This window comes from Protopterus annectens, chromosome 9.part0 (assembly GCF_019279795.1).
Source record: "Protopterus annectens isolate FY-2018-M chromosome 9.part0, PAN1.0, whole genome shotgun sequence".
Lineage (NCBI taxonomy): Eukaryota > Metazoa > Chordata > Ceratodontiformes > Protopteridae > Protopterus > Protopterus annectens.
The window spans coordinates 695,003,192-695,028,847 of NC_056743.1; the positions used below are offsets into that span (position 1 = coordinate 695,003,192).

A 25,656-nucleotide genomic window follows, 5' to 3' on the forward strand; every position below is an offset into this window, starting at 1 on the left:
TAGTAGTACTTTTAGCAGAGGCAGAGAGGGGAAGGCATAGACTGATAGGTTTTTCCAGCTGAAGGACAGAGCATCCAGTTTCCAGGCTTGTTTGTAGGGAGTCCTTGTGCAACATTTGTCCAATTGGTAGTTCTGGGAGAGGCAAAAAGATCTATAGCTGGGCTCCCCCATTTGCTTGTCAACATGTTGAAAATCCTTGGTTCCAGTTTCCACTCGTGTGGGTCCATGAGGTTTCTGCTTGGTCCGTCTGCCAATGTATTTAATTTTCCTGGCAGGAATTGAGCTTGTAGGTACACTTGGTAGCTCAAGGCTGTGTTCCACAATGCCATGGCTAGTCTGCAGAGGGGGTAAGAATGTGTACCCCCCTGCTTGTTTATGTACCACATAACAGTGGTGTTGTCTATCTTTACCATTAGTTGTCCTGGAAGAATGTGGTCCTTGAAGGCTGTCAGAGCATTCTGTACAGCTAACATTACTTTTTGATTGATATGCAGGTGCATTTGACTTGGGTTCCATTTGCCCTGACCTGCCAGGTGAGCCCCCCATGCATAGTCTAGGTTTGGGCGGCAGGGGGTGGTATGAAAGGTAGTCCCTTGTTTTGGTGGCAGGCCTCTGCCCACCAAAGGAACTCTAGATGTAGGCAAGGTATGATAGGAATCATTGTTTCTAGATCCTGAGAATGTTGACACCATAGGCTTTTTAGATACCACTGTAGTTTCCTCATATGCAGTCTTGCATATGGAATTAGAAGAATGCAGGAGGCCATGAACCCCAAGGCTTGCAGTATTTGTCTTGCAGATAGCAGGGGTTTTTGTGGCCACTTGTTTGAAGTAGGTTGTCAAATGAATTTGTTTCTCTGGCATGAGGTAAGCCATCTGGGAAGTTGTATTCAAGCTTGCTCCCAGGAATATAATTTGTTGACAGGGTACCAGGTGTGATTTCTTTTCATTTATGGTGTACCCCAGACAAGTTAGAACCCTTTATACAAAGGCCAGATGATTCAAACGTATGTCCTGGCTTTCTGCCTGAATTAGACAATTGTCCAGGTATGGGTATATTTGAATACTTCTTTGCCTGCAAAATGCAAGAACTGGAGCTAGGCACTTTGTGAATACCCTGGGCGCAGTAGATAAGCCAAAGGTCAGTGCAGAGAACTGATAGTGCGTGTAGCCTGCTTTGAAGCATAGGTATCTTCTGCAAGATTCCCTGATTGGGATGTACAGGTATGCTTCTTTTAAATCTAGTGGTGCCAACCAGGCATCTTTGCCTAGCATAGGAAGTAATTGGTGAAGAGTCAGCATCTTGACTTTTGGAATCTCCAAAAAGGTGTTTAGTGTAGACAGGTCCAGGATAGGATGCCATGAATTGTCTTTTCTGGGTACCAGGAAAAGTCTCGAGTAGAAACCTTGTCCCTTTTCCTCTTCTGGTACCAGTTGAATAGCCCCCATGCTTAAGAGAGAAAGTACTTGTTTTTGGGCCACTACCCACTGATTTGGGGGTAGGTCCGGCCTCCTGCTTGGTGTTGGCAACGTGTGGAAGTGAAATCTGTATCCCTGGGACACTACATTTAAAACCCATTTGTCCTGGGTAATGAGTTCCCAATTCTTTGCATGAAGAGCAATCTTTCCCTCCAAAGGGGCAGTCAGTTGAGAAGTGCTTGGAAATTTTAAAAGGAAGTCATTGAGACAGTTTACCATAGGGGGAGTCTTATTATTCCCAGATTTGGAAGTGGAGGCCCCCCACCGCTTAGTTCTGTGTGTCCCCTGGGACTGTAACCTGAGGTTTTTGCTATGTCTGGGTTTGGCTTGAGAAGACCTGGAAGGGGCTGGAAAGGACCAATTCTTAGAGGGCCAGTGCCTACTAAATCTAGGAGTCTAAACTTTTAAAAATCTTTAACAGTTTGCATATATTTAGCTTTATCTTCTATCTTTTTAAGAACTTCCTCAGCCTTGTTGCCAAATAGGCGGTCCTGATTTAAAGGAGCATCCAACAATTTAGCTTTAACATGATCAGGCAAAGATTGCTCCTTAAGCCAAGCATGCCTTCTGAGCACAGACCCAGTAACAGCAGCCCTGCAAGAGACCTCTAATGAATCAAAACCACATTGCAAAGTATGTTTTCCAACTTGTTCAGCAGAATGCATTAAATCCTGTAATTCTTTATTTTCCACACAGTCAGGAATCAACATCATTTTCTGTTTAAGCAGTCCAATAACATGTTGCTGATACTTTAACATATGAAACTGGCAGCTTAAAGCCCTAATGGCCAAGGTTGCAGAAGTGTAAACCTTCTTATCCCATCTATCCAGTGCCCTATCAGAAAGGGTAGGATTTTTAGCAGTAGAAGCCTTAATGCCCCTGGGCCCCTGTGAAATAGTCTCTGGATCTGCAATAGGATTTTTAAAAAGGAACTTGTGGGACTCAGGGACCCTGTAGTATCTGTCAGATTTTCTGGGAGCAGGAGGCAGGGAATCAGGGGCCAAACTAGATTCCGAAAAAGCATCATCAACAATGTCTAGTACAGGAGGAATAGCTAAAGGCCTATGCTGAGTGTAGGGGAAGGAAATCCCTAAGCCTCTTTTTTGAATCAGAAAAATCTTGATTTTCCCAGTGGAAATGCTCCCTTAGAGTATGCAAGGTTTCCCCAAAAGAAAAATCCTCAGGAGGGGAAGCAGAGGGAATGGAGTCCTCTGCATCAGAATCTTCATAAGTAGATAAGGGCAAATCCAGATCATCAGAAAAAACAGAATCCTGATCAGAAGATTCATAATTAACTTCAGTCCTAGGCCTCTTAGAAGGGGGGGGGGTTGGCTACCCCTGATTAGAGTTATTAGATATTCAGCCATTCTTATCATTTGTTTTTTAGGCATAGAGGCTCTGAGCATGTGGCCTGGGCGTCGTTTTTTTAGGCATGGATCGAGATTTAGGCCTAAGTAAAGAAGGAGGCGTTGGTTTAATATGCAAGTCCATAGGCCTGAATACACCCTCAGAAGCCAGTGCCTGCACAGTGGCTCCAGACCCATCCAAGGTAGAGACATCCGCGGGTTCCATAGTTGAAGCATCTCGCGGCATACCGGACTCCGAATGGGTCTCAGTAGAGGCCTGCGAATTAGAAGTAGTGGGTATCAGGGGCTGCGAAAGCACCTCACTGAGTACCGGCGAACTGGCGACTGGCTTAGGAGAAGCGTAGGTGGTAGTTTTGGACCTCGGCGGCTTGTCTCTGTCTTTATCTTTGCGTTTTTTTTGGAATCCCAGTAGTCGGATGGCTAACCGATGACATTTCTGGATAATTAAACCAAGAACCATAATATTTAGAGATGAAAATATACCGACGATGGATAGTGCGCTGATTAAATAAAGCACAAAACCGACAGCAAGGTACATCGTGGTCAGGGCCTAGGCAAGGAATACAGTACGAATGAAAATCTTTATGAGGTATTTGCTTTCCACAAGTAATGCAATTATTAACTTTTACTGAAAGAAGTAAGGAGCAAGAAAAGTTTCCCCAATGGGGTACTTAGCTTTAGTGGAAGACTTCGGTTCTGAAACTTGAAAATGAAAATTTCATGAGTCGGCCGACTGGCACTTGCGAACTACTTCTGCTTCGGGCACTGCACGACAAGAAAGAATGATGTAATGGCATCGGCTGCATGTTTTATACCCCTGATGACCTGACGTCATGGAAGAAGGGATAGCAACTGACGCAGGACCCAAGACTTTGTTAATCAGGCCGACTGAGGGCTACCTGCAAGCAGATAACCCAAATGTAATGACTGCAACAGTGAAACACGAAGAACATCTGATCTGTAACTGACAGATACATGGAAACAAATGTTCGGTGTCTGTGTAACTGCATTTGCTTCTCATTGCAGTAACAAGAAGAATGTACTACAGAATGACAGACAGACAGCAGAAATGCCAAATAGCAATGATGCCCAGGCCTTTCAGACCAATTAATTCTGCACACCCATGTCTTTTAACCCACAGCCATTGCGGGTTGTTTATCTCAGTATTCTGACTGCATGTGGAAAAATGTTTTTCAGGCTGCTACCTAAAAAGGCAGTAGGAAAATATTCCAGATGGACTCAGGAAACTGTAAGGCTAAAGAGTTAAAGGGATCAAAATGTGTAATGGGCCTTACAAAGCAAGGATGTGAATGTACAGTGAGCCAGAATATAAGACTGAGATCTGTCATGGTACTATTAAGGAAGGCTGTGTGTGAATAAAACACCATGCCCTCCAAGGAGAAATATACAAGTGTGGTACTGCAAGGGCACCAGAGGGTCAGTACCTGGTGTTACCATTACCAAAGAGACAGGTTAATACCTCGGGAGAAAGACTGATATGATCCTAGTCTAAAATGATGGGCATCACTCAAGATATGGAATAAGGAAACTGATAATTCATGATATTTTCAAGGAAAACATGAGTATATGGAAGAAAGAGTGAACGAGTACATGGATTTAAGTAATGCCATGAAGCTGATGAGGGATGCAGGTACAAAAAATGTAGGCATGGAAAGAGTTACGTGGAAGACATTTTGATACGTAGGGTGACATATGTAAGAGATTCAGACGTGGATGGAGGTACATGCAAGGAATTTAGACATGGAGAAAGGCAGATGCAAAGGATTTATATGTGGAGGGATTCAGATGTAAGGTATTTAGACAAAAAAGAAGGGAAATAAATGCCATGATTCTGGCATGACATTATATGAAAGTGGTGCAGGCAATGCTCATCTGAAATATATATCCCAAGAAGCCAAGGTCATGAATGCCAAAACTTACAAAAATGGGGCAGAAGTCTGAGACCTGGGAGAGCAAATATTTTAATTAAAAAGTTACTTGTTAGTAAGAAACAAACAAACAAGCAAACTGAAATCAATGTTCCATTTAGCCAAAACAAGATGTCCAAATACCTAGTTTCTCACAAATAAGCCAAATATCTACTTTCTCAAGATTAAGAACTGCATCTGGTATTCTCTGTGATACAGTTAATCTAATAAAAAAGGTAAGGTCGCATTTACCTTCCTACAACTCCCCCCTTTTCATTGAATAGTTTCTGCCTCATCTCCTTTCTTTCAAACTGTATTCAATCAAATGACTTTTACTGAACAGGTATACATTTACCTTTGATACCATATTAATGTAATGGTTAAAAAGCATGTCACATTATTTTGTAGCAAACTGAACAGGAGCCTCATGAAGGTGGGAAATACCCTTAACAAATACTCTGTCATCTATAGTATTTCTGGTACAGAAAATTGAAGTTTTTGTGTTTTATTTTATTATTAAGATCAGACTCCTTCATAGATTCATAGGTACATCCTAGGCTATTGTCCCCACAGGATCTTAAGAAGCCTAGATTTATGTTCACACAGTAATTATAAGCCCTTATATATATTGCAACATAAATCCTCAAAGATGGGCCAAAAATTATATTTTGAAATAATCATGTTTTCCTTATCCATGAGGGAAGTTGGTTCTAAACCAGAAATTAACCTGTGGAAACCCAACCATTTGAATAAAGTAAGAGAGCAACTCTGCTTTATATGGAGGGGAAGACTGTTTCCACAGAAGTGACATTTTCTGTGATATACACCTATCCCTCCAGCATGTTCTGTAAATCTTGTAAAAGAGATTGAGGTCCCTTGTGCAGGTATTTTTAACACTGGTGGACTTCAGATTATGTAATACGTCAGACAGAAGAGGGGTTGCTGAGGCTCTATACAGTGCAGAGGTCAACTCTCAGTAGACTGTATGACAATGAGAAGAGACAGACAAGGCTTTGAGACTGTCTGTGTAGTTTTTATAATTTAGTCCCTTGATTATTTTAGTCAAGAATGTGATAAGTGGAATAAGTGGACAAGTGTTTGGACAAGTACATACAAAAAGGGGCATTAAACTCAATGATCAGCCTAATGAGTGCCATGTAAAGAGAAGCTATTATGTCCTTAGGTCTGGATACTATACCCTTGGATATAAACTGTGCAATAAAAAGGATTTCCTTACAGAAGTGGATACATGATGCTCAAAGGACAACTCATTGTCAACATAAGGTCCCAGATCTCTAACTACAGTATCAGTTTTCAGGGAGGGGTTGTCAAAGGGATAGTGACAAACGGAGTCATGTTTGCTGAAGGATATTGTTATACATTTCTTGGGAATTAGTTTCAGTTTATGGTTTCGCTAATAACTATTTGTTTGGGACATGCCCTTTTGTAGTATACTGGTGTCCTCAGGGGTGTTTAGGATGGCAATGACTTTGCAATCATCTGCACACTTGGTCAGCCACAATCCTTTTGCATTAGCTTTGAACTCTGAGAATTAAAGGCCAAAGAGAAGTGGCACAATAACTGAACCCTGAAGCACTTCACTAGTCACATTTTTTTAGATAAGGTTGATCTGCCCACCCTTACTTCCTATATTCTATTTGTGATACAGTTTGGTAGCCAGTGAGTTGCACAGGGGTTAACATTCAGCTGTCAGAGTTTATCTATGATGCCTGAGTGTGGGATGGTGTCAAACATGTTTGCAAGGTCCAGGTTGTCAGTGTGCCAATCTGCCCTCATCCATTGCATCAGTGACTTTTCAAAGAAGTCAGGTTAAGCAGGCAGGACCTGCCCTTGATAAATCCAAACTGGACTGAGTTGACAATCAATAGAGCACCTATATCCCTATGTATTAGTTCCATACTAATCCTTTAAATAGCCATGTAGCATATTCTTAGAGCTACAACTTGTCCCACATGACACCACAGAAAGGGAAGTTGGGAAAAGAAAAAGCATGTAATGGTGCTACACATACATCTTAGCATCTACAGTACTATGTGGGCTACGATACTGCCAACCGGTTATTGCAAGTAAAAAGTCTTAATTTTATATAAATTGTATAAGCTGTTGCATACCTCTCAACTGTACAGATTTTCTCAGAATGTCCAGATTTTTGCCTCATATTATTAGTCAATTTCTCATAATTTTTTTTTTTTTTAGCAGGCGACTGACATATCATTGAGGACTGAATTCTGAAAATAATGACAGACATTTGAGATTCAAACTTCATACCCTTCAGAAAATGCATGCTAATGCAAAATCTGTTATTCTATCAACTTTATAAGTTTGTAAGAGCACTATTTACAAATTGTCCGTTTTTGGGCCTTTGTACCCCATTATTAATATCTTTGTCCAGATCTCTTTCTCTAAGAGCTTGAGAGGTATGAGTTGTTGTAGTACTGAAACCACAATGTAAACAAAATGTCTTCACATCTGAAACTATAAAATGTTAAGTTGTCAACCTCGCCTTCATTCTTGCTGGATAGGTTCGGAGCCGATCCTCGGCTCCGACTTGGCCAATACTAAAGCTCAAGAGCTATTTCCACCGGCTTGAGGCTCCCCTATATCCCACAATGCTAGGCGGTAAGTACCCAGATCTCGTTTGCCGCTTTAGCTACGAGGTGCTTGTTTCTACCGGCTCTGCAGGTTAGTGACTTTTTACAGTTGTAAAACTTCAAAACCCCTTATTTTTTTCTTAGAATAGTTTTCTTTACAGTTTATTAGTTAACTATCCCTAGTCTCCTTCGGGTTCCCCTAATTCTTTTTCCCATTTATCCCTGTTAATTTTTTTAGGCCTTCGGGCCCTCCTCCCTTCCCCTTAGTCATACTTATTGAGGGAGCGGATTTATTTCCCCTTTCTTAACAGGTGTGTCTGTGTGTGTGTCTGTGTTTCACAGTTTTTGTTTGAGATGTCTAAAGACTCTAAGGTCTCAGGCTTTAAGAAGTGTGACTCGTGCTGTCAGAAAATGTCTCTGACAGGCGGTCACACTTCTTGTGTATATTGCCTGGGACCTTTGCACCTGCAGGACTCTTGTTCTGTCTGCCACGCTTTCAGTCCAAGAGTCCTGCAGGAATGCAAAAATAAATTGATACTGCGAGGCTTATTAAAGCCTGAAGGTTCCCTGACCCAGACCGTGTCAGGAAAACCTTCCAAGCCTTCCAAAGCATCGGCTCCAGCTTCGGAGCCGTCCGCTGGTGGCTCTAAGGCTTTTTCGACATCGACTCCATCTGGAGCCAATGTCTCTAAGACTAAAACGGTTACCTCGGCTCCGGCTGGAGCTGAGAGGTCCGAGACTCAGACGGCTCTGATAGTTTTGTCAGAGCCGTCTACTAGAAAGAGGTCTAGATCCCCATCCATTGGCTCTATCCACTCGGCCCCGGGATCTCCACTATTATCAGAGAGGAGCCATAGGTCCCACTCCCTCGGTCCTCCAGACTGTCCGACCATGATTTAGAGAGGGTGGTCAGCAGACTTCTGAAGTCCCAGGCACTAGCCCAAATACTGCATAGCCCTAACCCAACGATCAGTGGCTATACCCATCCCTTCCTCAGTTCCTCCTCCGATTCCCATGAGTTCAGAGCCAGAGCTTCTCAGAGCCGTGACTGTCGGTGCGTCGGAGCCGATACTTCCACTTTTGGCTCCGTCGTCGGCTTCGATCTCCTCCTTGGAGGGATCTGGACGCCGGGCTTCCCTCGTCGGCTCCGAGGGGGCAAGTGGCATCGGACCCTTGTCCGAGCCCGTTCTCCCTCTCGGAGCCTCAGTGCTGGTGAGCTCGGCCCTGATATCGGCCTTGGAGCTGTCCCTTTTGGTGCCGGGAGGAGTCCTCGTCTCTTTGGAGCGGGGATCTTCAGCCCCGCCTGATCGGGGCGCCTTCGAGTTCATGCGAAGCGTGCTAGACCCGATGTCTGCTCCACGGTCGGCTCCCTCAGCTCCTCCCTCTACAGTGTTTGCGATGGTCTCTACCCACCCTCTCATCCCAGACAGTAGAGAGCCAACGTCTCAAGTTTCCCGACTGGGAATATCCTCCTCTTCCGAGGCTTCTCCTGATCCTTCATGGGAACCCCCTCGAAAGAAACAATGCAAGAGGAAGCATATTGACTCCCCCGAGTCTATCACCTCGGATACCGACTTGGATGAGTCTGAAGGGTCCCCACGGTCCTCCTCTGAGGATGTCTCCTTTTCAGACATCCTTGAGATCCTTAAACAGAGGGGGAACTGGTCCACCCTTAACCCTTCAGAGGACGAGTCGGTCTACCTTGAGGCTTTTGGCTCTCGCCCTTCCACCTCCTGGGTATCTCCTCCCTTTGACCCCCTCATGAAAGTGGTGGCAAGGAAGGCGTGGACAGCCCCTGATACGGTGGAACCTACCCCACGAAGGCCGTCCAAGTTTATTACAGCTCCTCAGGACAAAGAATTCTTATCCAAGGGCGTCTCTGTTGATGCTATGGTGGTGGCCGCAGCCACTAACAAGGAATTAGCTGATCCTTCGGTACCTATCCATCCTCCTAATAAGGAATCTAGCACTATGGATAGGTACAGTAAGCGGATTTTCTCCTCAGCGACCTTTGCTATGCGTTCGCTGAACTACTTGTGTCACTTCACCCGTCTTCAGAGAGATATGATCAAGGAAATGGGTGATGCTTTGCAGGATCCAACAACTGAGGGGTTTCGAGACAAAATCAACTCCCAGCTGGCAACCCTGAATTCAATCGTCAACTCCTCCATGCGGCTTCTTTCTTATGTGGCCGATGGGGCGAGAAGGACCGCTGGCACAGGTGTAGCTTTACAACGTCACACCTGGATGCGGCTTTGTAACTTTGCGGACCCTTTCAAGGCGTCCTTCACCAATTCCCCTTTTGATGGTACAGCGTTGTTTGGACCTCAGGTGAAGGACACGTTGACTAGGTGCGAAGAGGATGGCAAGACTCTCTCTGCCGTGGGAGTCCGGTTTTCTACCCCTTCAAGACCGTATCCCAAGGGTCAGAAGGGGGGGGGGGAATGTGGTTCCACAAATCACAGGGAGTCTCGCCTGATGCACGCAGTCAGTTCCCCTCTTGGGGCAGGGGGACAACACAGACGCCCTAGGGGCAGGGGGGTCCGCAGAATCAAGGTAGCAGAGAGACTCTCTCTGACAAACCTTTTCAGCATCCCTGAGAGGCTGCCCGACTGTCCACCTTCGGAGGCAGTCAGGGGAAGATTATCACTGTATCCAGAAGCCTGGCTTTCACTCACTCAAGACAAATGGGTACAGTCGATTATATCCGAGGGTTACAAAATTCCTTTTGTCCACATCCCATCCCAACCGAAAAGGACCCTTCCAGACGTTCCACCCGGTCTAAGGGAACAAGCAGCGCTAGAAATATCAAAGCTGCTGTCAAAAGGAGCTATCCATCCAGTCCCGGCAAACCAGCAAGGATCCGGAATCTACTCCAAATTCTTATTGGTTCCAAAAAAGACAGGGGACTGGAGACCAATATTGGATCTCAGCAGACTAAACAAGTCTGTAAACAAAACAAAATTCCGGATGGTCACGCTTCAGTCCATTCTAGCCTTCTTGGGTCAGGACAACTGGATGTGCTCAATAGACCTTCAGGATGCAAACTATCATATCAAGATGCACAGACGCTCCAGAAGGTTCCTCCGCTTCCAGCTGGGAGCCAGTCACTATCAGTTCAGAGCCCTGCCCTTTGGACTCACTACAGCCCCCTGAGTGTTCACCAAATGCATGGCAGTGGTCACGGCTCATCTGAGACGTCAAGGATTCCAGGTGTTTCCATATTTGGATGACTGGCTCCTTACTGCTACCACCAGGCGTCAACTTCTCGTATCCAGAGACTACACCATTCATACTTGTCAAGCTCTAGGCATTTCCATAAATTTCGAAAAATCTGCCTTGTTACCTTGTCAGGCTATTACCTTTATAGGCACCACCTTAGACACAATTCATTTTTCTGCGAAACTAACAGAGCAAAGAGTATCAGATATCCGCAATCATGTTCACATTCTTCTTCAATGCAATAGGATCAAAGCCAGGTTTGTCTTGAAGGTTTTAGGTCTCATGGCAGCTGCCATTACACTTCTGCCTCTAGCACGCTTTCACATGCGGATCCTCCAGTGGATGCTGTTTTCTCAGTAGGCCTTCCAACAGCTCCCAATGTCTCACAGTATTCTGCTGACCCAATCATGCAAGAAGCATCTAACTTGGTGGATGACCTCCCCTCAAGTTCTTCAGGGCAGATAATTTCTCCACCCCCCTCCGGTTGCCACGGTGACAACAGATGCTTCCCTAATCGGGGGGGGGGGGGCATTGTCAGGGCAGGACGGTCCAGGGCACATGGCAACCTTTCGAAAGCCATCTGCACATAAATGTCCTGGAGATGAGAGCAGTACTTTTAGCGTTGCAAGCCCTTCAGCACTCTCTTCCCACCAGGACTATTGCAATTCAGACAGACAATATGCCTGTAGTATGGTACATCAACAAACAGGGCGGAACCAGGTCTTATCCCTTATGTCGAGAGGCACTCAAACTTTGGCAGTGGGCGATCTCATCTCAGCGGTTTCTGATAGCAACGCACATCCCCGGGAAGTCCAACGTGATAGCAGACAAGTTGAGCAGGGCCGTACTCATACCACACCAGTGGTCTCTCAAACAGTCAGTGCTGGAAGAAATTTTTCAGAAATGGGGCCGACCTTGCTGCGATCTTTTTGCTACTCCCCAAAACAGCAAGTGTCGTGATTTCTTCACCCTCTTTCCCCTACCAGGTCAACCCGCCAGGGACGCTCTAGTCCATGATTGGCCCCGGGGACTTCTGTATGCCTTTTCCCCCCTTTCCACTGATCTCTCAAGTAATTCAGAAAGCTACCGCATTGAGAGTCGATATGATCCTCATTGCCCCTTACTGGCCTCGTCAGATATGGTTTCCGTTCCTTCACTGGTTTCTGTTGGAGCAGCCTTGGCATCTGGATCCAGTGCCAGATCTTTTGACCCATCAATCAGGTCAGCTGCACAACTCCCTCCCATCTCTCAAGCTCACAGCTTGGTTGCTCCGCTTCCTACCCTAGCCAGGCTTCCTTTATTTTCACATTCGGTCCATAACATACTTATAGCTTCCCACAAGTCTTCTACAAGAAGGATTTACAATAGCAAGTGGAAACGTTTTTCCTTCTGGGCAGCAACTAATAACATAGACCCTTTCACTGCACCTATCCAGTCTATACTAGACTCCCTGGCAGAACTTTTTCACTCAGGTTCTTCTTCGTCTACTATTAGAGTACAATTGGCGGCTATATCTAATTTCCAAGAAGGCTTTTCAGACTCCAGCATCATGTCCCATAAACTTTGCAAAGCCTTTCTAAAGGGTATCTTTCTGCTCAAGCCCCCAATTAGAGACCCCCCACCTCAGTGGGACTTAAATTTGGTTCTAGCCTCCTTGATTCTCCCCCCCTTCGATCCGGCCGCTTCCTGCTCTCTGAAATTGCTTTCATGGAAAACCCTTTTTCTAGTAGCCATAACATCTGTTAGACGGGTATCTGAACTTCATGCTCTTTGCAGTCGTCCTTCATACTTAGTTTTCCACAAAGACAGAGTGTCCCTTCGGACCAACCCTTCCTTTTTTACCAAAGGTTTCTTCTGAGGCAAATCTGAATCAGACAATCGACCTTCCAGTTTTCTTCCCTAATTATTCCAACAAGGCAGAACAAAAGTTACATTTCCTAGGTATTCATTGCCAGCTTCGCTATTATTTGGATAGGACTAAACAGTTTAGGAAGTCTAACCAGCTCTTTCTATCCTATGCAGAAGGCAAGATGGGCCTTCCAGTTTCCAAAGTGTCCCTTTCGAGATGGCTGGCCAAAAGCTACCATCACGACCTAGAGCTCATTCAACCAGAGCTTTAGCTACGTCTGTAGCATTTCAAGACAGACTGCCCATAGATTCCATCTGTCAAGCAGCTACATGGGCTTCTCCTCATACCTTTATCTCACATTATAAATTGGATATGGCCTCCAGAAACCGGGCTAACTTTGGTTCCACCGTACTCAAGAGTCTGTTCCGATGAGCCACCCAGGATAAGGGTGCTAGGGACGCGGTCCCATCCTGCAAGAATGAAGGCGAGATTGACAACTTAACATTGAGAAGTTATGTACCTACCATAACGTTCCATGGTAGTTGTCTTCTTCTCGCCTTCTTTCTTGCATCCCACCCACCATCCCCCTAGCCTGGACAGACCGAGAGGATCCTTGGGATCTTTTATTTTCCACAGCGTCAACCACCTCTATTGCCCCTGTTTGATAGTTCTACAGGTAGTCTTTCTATAGAGGTGGATTTTCCTTTTTTTTTCTGTCTCTAGGAGACCAGCACTGCTATTCTTTCAGCTATCAAACGAGATCTGGGTATTTACCGCCTAGCATTGTGGGATATAGGGGAGCCTCGAGCCGGTGGAAATAGCTCTCGAGCTTTAGTATTGGCCGAGTCGGAGCCGAGGATCGGCTCCGAACCCATCCAGCAAGAAAGAAGGCGAGAAGAAGACAACTAACATGGAACGTTATGGTAGGTACATAACTTCTCATTTATAGGTAGTTACTAGATATGCAGTCCAGGGGACATTTAATGAGTCTAGCCCTAATTCCCAAGCACTATCTGAATAAGTGACTTGCTCAAGGTCAAGCAGTCGGCAAATAAATGATAAAGAATTAAGCCCTGTACCACAGATAGTAGTTTGTTAACAGCACACAGCCTTAATTCTCTTTGCCAACTGCCAGACCAGTGTTCAGTTACCCAGAATGCTCTGTTAATGACTGATACCTCAGAAACTATCATTCAAAGAGGCGAGTATAGTGACAACTTGGGCAAAGGATGGAAAACAAAATATCAAAAATCACAACTCAGGCTTCCTGTTTTAGAGCATAATTTCCATCCTCATCATCATCAGTACTAGTGCTAATGAAATATACAGCTAATTAAAGACATTTGGTAACATGTCATATAGTCGTTAACATTCTGATACCCTTCACTCCATCTTCTATAACCACACCAGATGCTTATAATGGCAACTATACAAAATAAATGCATGGACTTAGTGTAATTACAAGTACAGTAGAGTCTACCAGGAAAAGTGACTCTAACAGGTTACTGAGTAATAAAAAAGTGATTAAAATCTATTACAAGTCTTGATCCAATACAGAAGGTTGCAGTGTTCTGTGACATCCTGACAAGTCCCACTTACTGCCATTTAATTCCCTTACTTATGTCAGCAAGAAACAGAGCTGTAAATCCAACAGAAAGTGATATGACATCTGGTCTGGAGTAAACTAAAAGTCTTCTGAAAGTAGCTTTATCAGCCTTCTGCTTGTCTCCCTTATGAGCATCTTCTCCGTATTTCTTTCCCAACAGTGATGTTTCTGCCAGGGACAGGAATTCCCACAACAGTGCTGCTGTTGTTGAAGCCAGGTGCATCACCAAAGACAGATGTAGAACAGAATGGATCTCTGGAGACTTCAAAAGAAGCATCTGCTTCCAGGTTTCACATACTGGTGATACAAAACAGAGAATCACACTGTATAGGAAGGCATGAAAAGTTCCAACTGATCCAGGACGAGCGTCCCATTTCTTAAGAAGTCCTACAGCAGCACCACTTGTTAGAGGGAATCGAAGGCAACTCAGCAACCAGATAAAACAGATGTTCCTGAAAGGACAGTAATGAAGTAGTACCCAGTGCAACAAATAATGAGAAAAGCTGTCAAACAAGACAAATCCCAAAAGCAAGTAGGTCAGCTTCATTGGTACTTGTAGGCATTTGATTCACAGCAGCAAGAAAATAAATCTGTTATAAACAGGCAGTGGTAACGATTCAGCTTTCCTGCTTTCAGTTCTTGTCCCCAGTTCTTCAAATTCTGAAAAAAATAAAGAAAGATGTACAATAATTATAAATTGCATATACATTTGCATCTTTGCCTTACTTAAGAATGCCTCCAGCTTATGTTTTTTTTTTTCCCCAATTTGAATAAGAATAAGAGTGTTACCTGTTTAGCATTGCTAAATGCAGTTTTTGCATTGCACTGCTGGCACAGAATGCACATAAATGCCTCAAACTATAACCTGTAAAATACTATACATCTGTTGTATAATATGTGTGTGTGTGTATGTGTGTGCGTGTGCAAGTGTGCAATCGCATGTACTTATAAAATACATAAAATAAGTGTACATATAACACATGCTTTGCAACTATAGATAGATGTGTGTGTGTGTGTGTGTATATATACATATATATATATATATATATATATATATATATATATATACACACACACACACACACACACACACACACACACACACACACACACCTCAGATCTCTTCATTACAGACAGTTGAAACTTGCTGCTCTGAAGGGAAACTACTGAAAATCTATTTTATCTACCTTCCTTAATGATGTTTTTGAGGTATACTGTGTGCTTTTGCTTTTTTTACTAACTGTGTGAATGTAATTACACATGTATTTTTTTTTTTTTTTTTTTACCTTCAATACTATGTAACTTAGATTGTATTCGCATTGCTTTTGGAGCTTTTCTCCCCGGGCCTCCACTGAAAATGGGCACGTTTTGGCCCAGTGGACTTCCCCGGTAATCATACTGGAAATAAATAAATAAATAAATAAAAATATAAATACACACACAGACATATATATATATATATATATATATATATATATATATATATATAGCGTCTATATTATATCACAGAACGTTTAAAAAAGCGAACAATGATTAATCGCCCCCATGTAAGCGAAATCTTACAATCTCGAAAGCTCAGAACAGCGATTTTTTCCAAGGGAAAAAAAAATTTAAATAATACATAAAGTGGGGGGCTTTGCCCCCCACCCCCAATCAAATGTACCAACTCCAAGATCGCACTACAGTGCCAAAAACAGCAAAGTAATGGAAGCAGCCAAGCGAATTCTTTCCCTGGGAAATTTTTTTTTTATTTTGCCTTTTCAATGTTTTAAGTTCGACCAAGAAGCATTCGACAAAATGCATCTTCTATCTTCTAATATATATATATATATATATATATATATATATATATATATATATATAATGTGTGTGTGTGTGTGATTTACCTTCAGTTGGTCGACTAACATAAATGACGACATCCTGAAGGTAAACTACTCTACACTGAAACAGAAACTTTGACTTCCTACTATGCATGTACTGAGGTTGCTTCTTGGCACATGCAAATATTAATTACAAAAAAAACATAAACAACATCCTCTTTTGTGGGGGGCTGCACCTCCCACATCCCCCACTAATTATATATACTAACTCTGAGATGGCATAATCCCCAAGGAAAGAGAATATTCCCCTACCTGGGGATTGTCAATCTTGAACACATGTTGACTATCTGTAGAGGCAACCAAATGCGGTTGATTAAACAGATGATGACAAAAACAAATGGAACCCATACATATTTATACATATAATAAGCACAACCCCCAAACATTGATGTCTGTTTTGTCAAACTTTGGTGTGCTAGATTGACAGTCTCTGGGGTTGGGGAATATGTCCCTTGCCCAGGGAATGTGCAATCCTGGATTTTGTATATGTAATTAGCAAGGGGGGTGTGAAAGGAGCAGTCCACAATATAGATTGTTTTTGCATGGTTCAGGTTGTGCCTTGGAGCATATTCATTATGGTGTCATTTTTTAGTCTCAGTTTACTGAAGTTAAGACTAACTTCTGTAGATCCAAATATAGATAGCTTGATAGACAGATATAGGTATAGATATGCAGTTTAGTAGATAGAGAACATCTCATCAAACATTTTGAGCTGTCTCCCAATTAATCAAAGGAAATAATTACTGAAAAGGCACATCCTATCAAAACAAGTGAAACTGCAGTACAGTAAGTATGGGAAATACTGTACACCCTTTCCTGGCTGTTGTACAATATTGAAATTGAAATATACAATGTTGCAGGAGTGTGGTGGTGCAGGGAAAGGGGGACTTGCCTCCCTACAAAACACTTTAGTAGTAGTATATTTTGGGTGTGCATGGTGTGGGATGTAACTGTGTGTTTGTGTGGTATGAGTCATGTCTTGTGCATTTTCAGTTACAGTTCATAGTGTGGCTGTCTTTTACTAAATGTTGATCGAGTGTTAAAGTGTGGGCATGCGTGGTAGAGTATGATGTTTATTTTTACTATAGTGTTTATTTCTTAAGCACTTTAGATGACTAATGCAAATTAAATAAAATGATACAACAGACAAAAACAAAATAATCATGTCAGTAAAGCCCAGAAAATATAATATCTGAACAAGTATAAGTAACATGGTATAAAAACAAATAAAAATAGTTAAAATGACAGAGTAAAGCAGCAAAAACAGGGTGTCAAAGATGTTCGGTTTAAGATACTGTCAGCCAGCAGTGATCATGCCACAGTATGGTTTACAGTACAGAGAGAAGGAAGAAATAAAAAGTTAGAAACAATGGTGTGGTATTTAAGAAGAGTGGATTGCTTTGTGCCAAGGAAGATGTTCAAGGGTGAGTTAGGAAACTGAGAGAAACTGAAGGGAGTAAATAAGCTATGAGAGTGGGTCAGGGATAAAGTACTCAGGGCTACTGACTGAGGAAGAATGAAAAAGACAAGGCAAAAAGGGCAAAGCTGTTGCACAGGATAATGACACTAAGAATTATAGGAAAAGATTAGGCCTGTAATAGGTAAAAATCAGGAACTGAGGAGGTGAAGAAGGCATAGTACAAGAAGGCTAGCAACAATGCAACTGAAACAAAGATGGTACTGCCAGCAAAGGATAAAGTTGAAGATGGGTTAGCAGAAAGGATCAAAAAGGAAAGCAAGTGTTTTGCTAGGTAAATAGTAGAATGCAAAAAAGAAAAGATATAAATTGCGAGCCAAAGCAAAGACTGTAGGGAGACTGCAGAAGCCTGGGAAATGCAAAGGCAATTAATGAATACTTTGTTCCAGTCTTCACAAAGGAAAGCAAGGGGACAGTACCATGCTGATAGGGAGGCAGGGTAGAAGGGGGAGAACATCAGAGAGAGAGCAGAATAGAAAGGGAGGCTGTTCAAAGGCTGGCCTCTCTTATGAATGAAAAAGAATAAGGATCAGATGGGGAGTCTCCAAGTCTCCTTAGAAATATGTCCAGTTTATTGCAAACCTCCCCTCCCCAGATGAAGATCTTCAGAAGATCACTGATAACCAAAGTAGTGCCAGAGGACTTTAACACAGCAACTCTGGTACCCTTGTATGGGAGGGGGGGGGGCACAGAAAAATCCAGGGTACTACAGGCCTGTTAGCCAGCTGACAATAGGGGTAGGGAAAGTCATAAAGAAATGCTAAAATAAAGACCAATCTAGAGGACAGTAATCTTCAGGACAGCAATGAACATGCAGCCTCAGCCAGAAGAAACTGCCTGTCAAGCCTAAGTTTTATAACGGAGTTTTAGATAAACATAACAAGGGATGTACAGTAGATATAGTTGACGTGGACTTCAGCAAGGTCTTTGACTGTTTCACACACACACACACACACACACACACACACACACACACACACACACACACACACACAGGAGGCTGACAGGATAACATGAGGTGCTTGGGCTGCAACAAAACAGAGGAACTGCATAGCCGCATAGCTTAATGATAGGACACACGGGGATGAAATAACAAGGATAATGCTGAAAATTATGGAATGGCTAGTGGAGTACCACAGGGGATGGTTCTTTTTCCAGTACTCTGCAGTACACTTGTCTCAGGCATATCTCAGGGAAAAAAGAACAAAATTAACCTCTTTCCTGTTGGCACAAAAAATAAGTGAAACAATAGCAAATGATTGGAAGAGTCTAGTGAAGGATTTTGAAAGGCTAAACAAGTGAGCAGAAAAGTGGATGCTTAAGTTCAGTGCAAAGCAGTACAAAGTGCTGCATTTAGGCCACAGCATCCTCAGTGTGAAATATTAGCTGTAGGAGTGGAACATATGACAACAGTGTAGAAGGATCTGGAAGGGGAGGTTATTCAGCAATGGATCACTGGGAACAGAGTAGGAAAATGTATCCTTAGGGGAAAGATTCCAGAAGCAAGCAGATAATGCTTCCAATCTTCAGGGCCTTGGTCAGACTATACCTTGACTACTGCTCGCAGTTCTGGAGGTCATATAAGGAAAAGAACATCAGGCATGTGGAAGGAATTCAGACAAAAGCAATCAGAAAGCTCCATGCAATGGGTTAGAAAGAAAATGGCCAGAGGCAGGTCTGTCGGATACACTTGAAAAGAAGTTTGCATTAACACTCCACAAGCAAAACCAAACATGCTTAATGCAAGAGACATGCAAAAAAGTATTCATGAGCAGTCTGTCAGCAAGCTAAGTCATGCATTACATGCAGATGTGCAGCATTCTGCAACAGTCTGACAGGACAGAGAATGTCGTAGAAGGGGAGGAATTTAACGTCACATTGTGTGTGTGTGTGTGTGTGTGTGTGTGTGTGTGTGTGTGTGTGTGTGTGTGCACGCGCGTGTGTTAGTCAATGAATCAGATTCGTAAATAATTCCTTTTTCCATATCTGTAGGTCTGTGCGCACTCTACCACCTACACAGTGTGAATATGTAAACTCTACCCACTTCCTTAATTGTGGTGGATTATGGCAGAGTGGATACCTAAAATGAAACATTCCAAAGAATCTGCAATGGAGTATCAGGGCATGCTACTATACCAAGAGTGCATGGATATTCCAGATACAAGTCTTAAAAATGATCATTTAAGAGCTGATCTGCATGTCATGGTACAGTATGTCTTGCATTCTATGGTGGAACCTGACTGTGTGAACAGCCTGGTATGAAGCACTATTGCAGAATGGGAGACCAGGTGCCAAGGAACTGCCAGGGTGTGTGGTGACCACTTCCTGGTAATACTAGCTACCTTTGAAGGACTGTGTTTTTGAAGAAGGAAGGAAGTTACTCTGCCACTGCGGACACAAGACTTTTCTGTACTCCATATAAAACAGAGTCATTCTGTTATGAAATGTATAACTGAACAGGGCAAACTGGCATTAATCCTTTGTAATAGTTTGTACTTCACCATACTGTCAGTGTAATAACACACTGTCACTCAAACAACAGTATGACATAGACCATATCAGTGTAACAGACTTATGTCAGTTTGTTTCCTGTCATTTTTTTATCATGATGAAACCTGGTAAATACACATCTGTCAACGAAAACCTGTACCTGACAAAACAAAGAGTGTTACAAATTCAGGAAAGGCATCAGCGTGTTAATGAATAAAGAAACATATTTTAATTATTTCATTATTTTTTCTGTATTTTTCCCCACTGTTCCTGTCAGACTTTGAGATTCCTTCTATTTCAGTCAAATGTGGCCATTCATCCTTCCTAGATTTTCTCCAATATGGGTGAGAGCTGGCTAGGCGATGCCATATACTGGTTTCCTCGAACACTAGTTTGTGTTCTTGCTGACATCCTGGCAATGAAGGTATATTCATTGTGAAGCCTAAACCCCTCCCCTGGATGAGGAACAAGTGGTTATTATCACTGTCAGAGCCATTATACCCTGCCCATTGCATACCTTTCAACTGTCCAGATTTTCATAGAGTATCCAGATTTTTGCTTCATATTTTTAGTCTGTTCCATGTAAAAAGCAGTGGTTTGCTGGCAGGTCACTGAGGACTGAATCCACTAAATAATGACAAGCATTTAAGTTTCAGGCTTCATATCTTCCAACAAATGCTTGCAAATGCAAAACCTGTTATTCTATCAATTTTCTAAGATTTGAGTACAATACTTACAACTTGTCCTTGTTTTTTAAGCCTTCCCCCTTCCCATTATTTTTGGCTTTGTTCAGACTTCTTGCACTAATACATTGAGAGGTACCCCTTGTGAGTGCACATTTCCATGAAACTTCAATTAGGGCTACCACAATTGTGGCCAAACACTCACCCTTAGGCCATCCTTTGCATCATACTCCAAGGGATTGTGGCATTAGCTTTTCCTGATCTCCCCTTCCCTCCCGAGGATAGACATGCCAACCTCCCTACACCAGCTCCTCCAGATGCCCCAGCCACTGATCATACTTGGGTCACCTGGGTCATATTCAGGGCTTTATCCTTCTACATTAGCACAGCTAGATAATTATTCTATTATTTGTGCTACTTTTCATACCCAGCATTCATACCAGCTTCTCAGCATTGAAAATTACTCCATATGGACAGAACTGAAAGCACCTACATCTTTTAAATAGTAAATATAATTCTACAGCACTATAGTTGTAGATGGTATAGCATAGTGTTAATATTAAAAATCTGAACTGTAATAACTTGTCTACCTGTTATCCACCTGCATGAAAGAAGGCACTGTGCAAGTTCAGTAGTGCAAGACATGCCACAACTGGTTACAAATGGATGGGCAGCTGCAGAGATATACATCACTGAATGCATTGTGCACAGTCATTTTAGCCATCTGTTTAAATGCAAACATGGCAACATACTTCTAATTTAAATAGGTAAAATATTTAAAAGTCATGTAATCTAATGCATAAATACAATTTCAGGTACACAATATGAACTTTAATAATGACATCCCTCACCTTTACTCGAAATACAGACTAACTCCATTTCAACTCAAACCAAAGCAAAATTAAATGGAAAAATACTCTCCAAAAACAAGTATCAATAATTCCCAAGTATACTAAAATCCTTCTAGGAGGAGACATTCACCATAATTCTGGCCCCAACTATCACAGTGAACATGAGGACAATTCTCTTCTACATACACTACTCTAACCCTACAACAGTCAAACCCCAACCCTGGTAATCTAACTTTTCCTACCATAAATGTTAGAAGCATAAGAATTAAAATTGTTGAACTACATGTCTGGATTATCTAACTTAAACCTGATATTCCCACTGTTACTGAAACTTGACTTAAACCCAGCTTAAACTACTCTGAAATTACACCTCTCAGCTATATCATCATCCATAATGAGGGTATAAAGAGGAAAGGTGGTGGTATTGTTTGATATTTACCAGAAACTACCACATGTTCCCCTTACAGCAAGTTAATACCAAAATTCAGTTCAGCAGAGCTTCTTATTACTTTCCTGAAATAAAACAATTATAAACAAATAAGAAGTTATGTACTCACCATAACATTCCATCTGAGTAGTTAAACTTCATTTGTCAGCAACCTATGGGTCTTCGGATCCATATCGGATTCGAGCCGGCAGTTTCCAACAGCATAGATCCGATCTCCAAGCTCCTCCTCCTACCCATAATCCCCTGCCAACCCTACCTGACCTCAGATCGAGTTTGCCCACAGCTAGATAAGCATACAAAAACCACCCGCAAAACTAGCTACATACCCTTGCCATAAGGAAGGTAACATCTCGAACATCCGAAGGTCAGGGGGTCGGTTGCTGACAAATGAAGTTTACCTACTCAGATGGAACGTTATGATGAGTACATAACTTCTTAATCTGATGTAGTTAACTTCATTTGTGCATCAGCCTATGGGACAGAGTCCCCAGCTACCTAAATCTTGGGCGGTCCCCAAGGAAGGATGTTCCGGAGCACTGCACAGCCAAAGGATGCTCTCCCTCTGGAGACAATATCCAGCTTGTAGTGATTAATGAAGGTATGAGATGAAGCCCATGTTGCTGCTGAGCAGATATCATCCAACGAGAGTCTAGAACGAAAGGCCGCCGAGGTAGAGACAGACCGGGTAGAGTGGGCATGAACTCCTAGAGGTGAGGGCCGACCAGTACTTTCATATGCCAACAGAATACACTGAGAAATCCATTTGGACAGTGTGAATTTGGAAACAGCCTTTTCTAAGTTAAATTTGGCAAAGGAAATGAACAGCTGATCTGATTGCCTATGACCAGCTGTTCTGTGTAAATAAAAGCGCAGTTGTCTGTGCAGATCCAACAGATGTAACTTATGTTCCCCTCTGTTTTGGTAGTTGGGAAAAAAAACTGGTAGGTTAATGGACTGATTAATATTTGATTCGGATGCAATTTTTGGAAGAAAGGAGGGATTGGTCCTGAGGTAGACTCTGTCTTTGTGGAAGGACAAATAAGGTGGTTTTGCACAAAGGGCTTGAATTTCGGAAACCCTTCGAGCTGAGGTGATAGCTACAAGAAAGGCAGTTTTCCATGATAAAAATTTTAGATCTACTGAAGCTGTAGGTTCAAAGGGAGGGGCTGTAAGTGTCTGCAATACCAAGGTCAAGTCCCAAGGAGGGACTGCTTCCTTCACCGGGGGTCTGAGTAAGAAGGTACCCTTTAGAAAGGCCTTGCATAACTTGGAGGAGATCAACGGTCCAAGGTCGCTTCCTATGTGATAGTGAGAGATAGCCGCCAACTGAACCTTGACTGTAGAGGAGCTGGCACCCTGATTGAAGAGTCCTGACAGGAAATCTAACACAGCAGGCAACGGAGCTGTGAAAGGATCTAGATCTCTGTGCTCCGCCCAAATAGAAAAAACATTTCCATTTGCTATCATAGACCTTTCTGGTGGATGACTTATGCGCCGCCACCAGAATAGCTTTGACCTGGGAAGAGATACCGGGAGTCCTAGCTAACCTTGGAACTGGATCAACCAAGCCGAGAGCTTGAGGCTGTCCAGATTCGGGGTCGGAAGATCCAATGGATGGGTTATGAGATCCGGAATGGGATCCAGAATCCAGGGAGGATTCACTAGGTGAGACTAAAGATGCGGGAACCAAGCCTGGCGAGGCCAGAATGGGGCAATGAGGATTATCTTGTTCTGCAACTGACTGGCTTTCTGAAGAAACTTCAACATCAGCGAAGAGGAGGATAAGCATAAAGGAGACCGGGGGGCCAAGCATGCACCAGAGCATCTCGTGGGGATTCCCCGGGTGGGGGAATTACAGCAAAGTAGTCGTTGCATTTCGCATTTGAAGGAGAGGCGAAAAGATCGCAACAAGGTTGACCCCCAAGTGGAGAATATCTGCTTCGCTACTTTTGGGTTCAGAGACCACTCGTACGGCGAGAGGATGGTGCGACTCAACTTGTCTGCTAAAATGTTGGACCGTCCCGGAATGTGCATCACTATGAGAAAGCGGTTGGTGGAAATTGTCCATTCCCACACTCTCATGGCCTCTCGACAAAGGGGATAAGACCTGGTTCCTCCCTGTTTGCTGATGTACCAGACTACTGCCATGTTGTCCGTCTGGATTGCAATCGTTCCTATGGGAAGAAGGCTCTGTAGTGCTTGCAACGCCAAAAGCACCGCCCTCATCTCTAGGACATTTATATGCAGAGAGGTCTCCATGCTGTTCCACGTGCCTTGGACTGCCCTGCCCTCACAATCCCCCCCCCACCCAAGGCGAGAGACGTCCGTGGTCACCGTGGCTAGGGGAGGGGACATAGAAAAGCGGTACCCCTTCTGGAGGTCCGGGGATTGGAGCCACCATAAGAGGACCTCCTTGCAAACCCTGATGAGGGGAATAGGGTGGTACAGAGGGAATTGCAGAAAAGACCATTGAACATGGAGAGTCCATTGCAGGACTCTCATGTTCAGACGTGCCATCGGCAATAGGTTGATGGTGGCCGCCATCGAACCCAAAGCCCTCAGGACCAATTCCGTCGGGGGTGCCTGGGGTAGGAGGATGGCCCGCACATGGAGTCTTAAGGTCCGCACTCTGTCTGGAGTTAAGAGGGCTAGACGCCTGCTTGTGTCCAACCTTGCTCCGATGAAATCTAAGGTTTGAGTTGGAGAAAGGGAAGATTTCTGTATGTTGATAGTGATCCCCAGCCAGGCCGCTAGGTGAAGAAAGGAGTTTCTGGCTGCGCAGAGTAGATGCCTTGTGGGGGCGGTCAGGAGCCAGTCGTCTAGGTATGGGAAAACCTGAATGCCCTGCAGTCGCAGGTGGGCCGCTATCACACCCTGGGGGCTGTGGTGAGACCAAAGGGAAGGGCCCTGAATTGTTAATGGCTGGCTCCTAGCCAGAAATGGAGAAACCTCCTGGATCATCTGTCCATCAGAATGTGGTAGTATGCATCCTTGAGGTATATAGAGCACATCCAGTCGTTCTCCCGCAGGAGGGGAAGAATGGATTGAAGAGTGACCATCCAGAACTTTTCCTTGGTTACTGACAGGTTCAAGAGGGATAGGTCGAGGATCGGTCTGAAGTCCCCCATCTTTTTTGGCACCAAGAAGAACCTGGAATAAAAGCCTGATCCATACTGGTCTGGGGGGACGTGCTGGATTGCTCTTTTTTCTAGCAGCCACTGGATTTCTGCAGCTGCGGCCTCCCTCTGCTCGGGTGGGACGTCGGGAAGGTGTCTGGGATTGAGGGAAATGGGAGAAAGGGATCTGGTAACCTCTGGATATGATGCGAAGCACCCAGCGGTCGGTCGTGATGGACTCCCAAGCTGCTAGGTGCCTCGAGAAGCGCCCCCCGACTGCCTCCAGAGTGGAGCAGTCGGGTAACCCTTCAGGGCTGTTGCGTGGGCTGGTCAGAGAACGGTTCTCTGGACCCAAAGTTCCTCAGGCCCTCTCTGCCTCTAGGGCGGTGTCCACCCTGTCCTCCTCTGCCGCAGAAGGACTGGGGGTCCGGAGTGAAACGGGGCTGTTGCGACTTCCAGAACCACATCTTCTTCTGTCCCTTTTGGTTCTTGGAAAAGGACCTCTGGGGAGCAGAGAAGCGGACTCTGATGGCAGACAACGTCTTCCTGTCCTTCTCACTCTGGACCAAGGTATTGCGTACGGTTTTGCCAAAAAGGGCAGAACCATCGAAAGGGGCATTAGCAAAAGACGCATTAAAGGGTTCCGCGA

General features: G+C 43.8%; 1 protein-coding gene across 1 annotated transcript in view; it reads right to left on the reverse strand.

Annotated features, from left to right (window-relative positions):
* Positions 1–25,656, reverse strand: part of LOC122810570 — a 945,872-nt gene that overhangs the window by 229,633 nt on the left and 690,583 nt on the right. Inside the window, exon 19 of the mRNA XM_044082150.1 lies at positions 14,075–14,626. Within this exon, the coding sequence (XP_043938085.1) occupies positions 14,075–14,626 (552 nt within the window). The remainder of the gene's footprint in view (positions 1–14,074; positions 14,627–25,656) is intronic.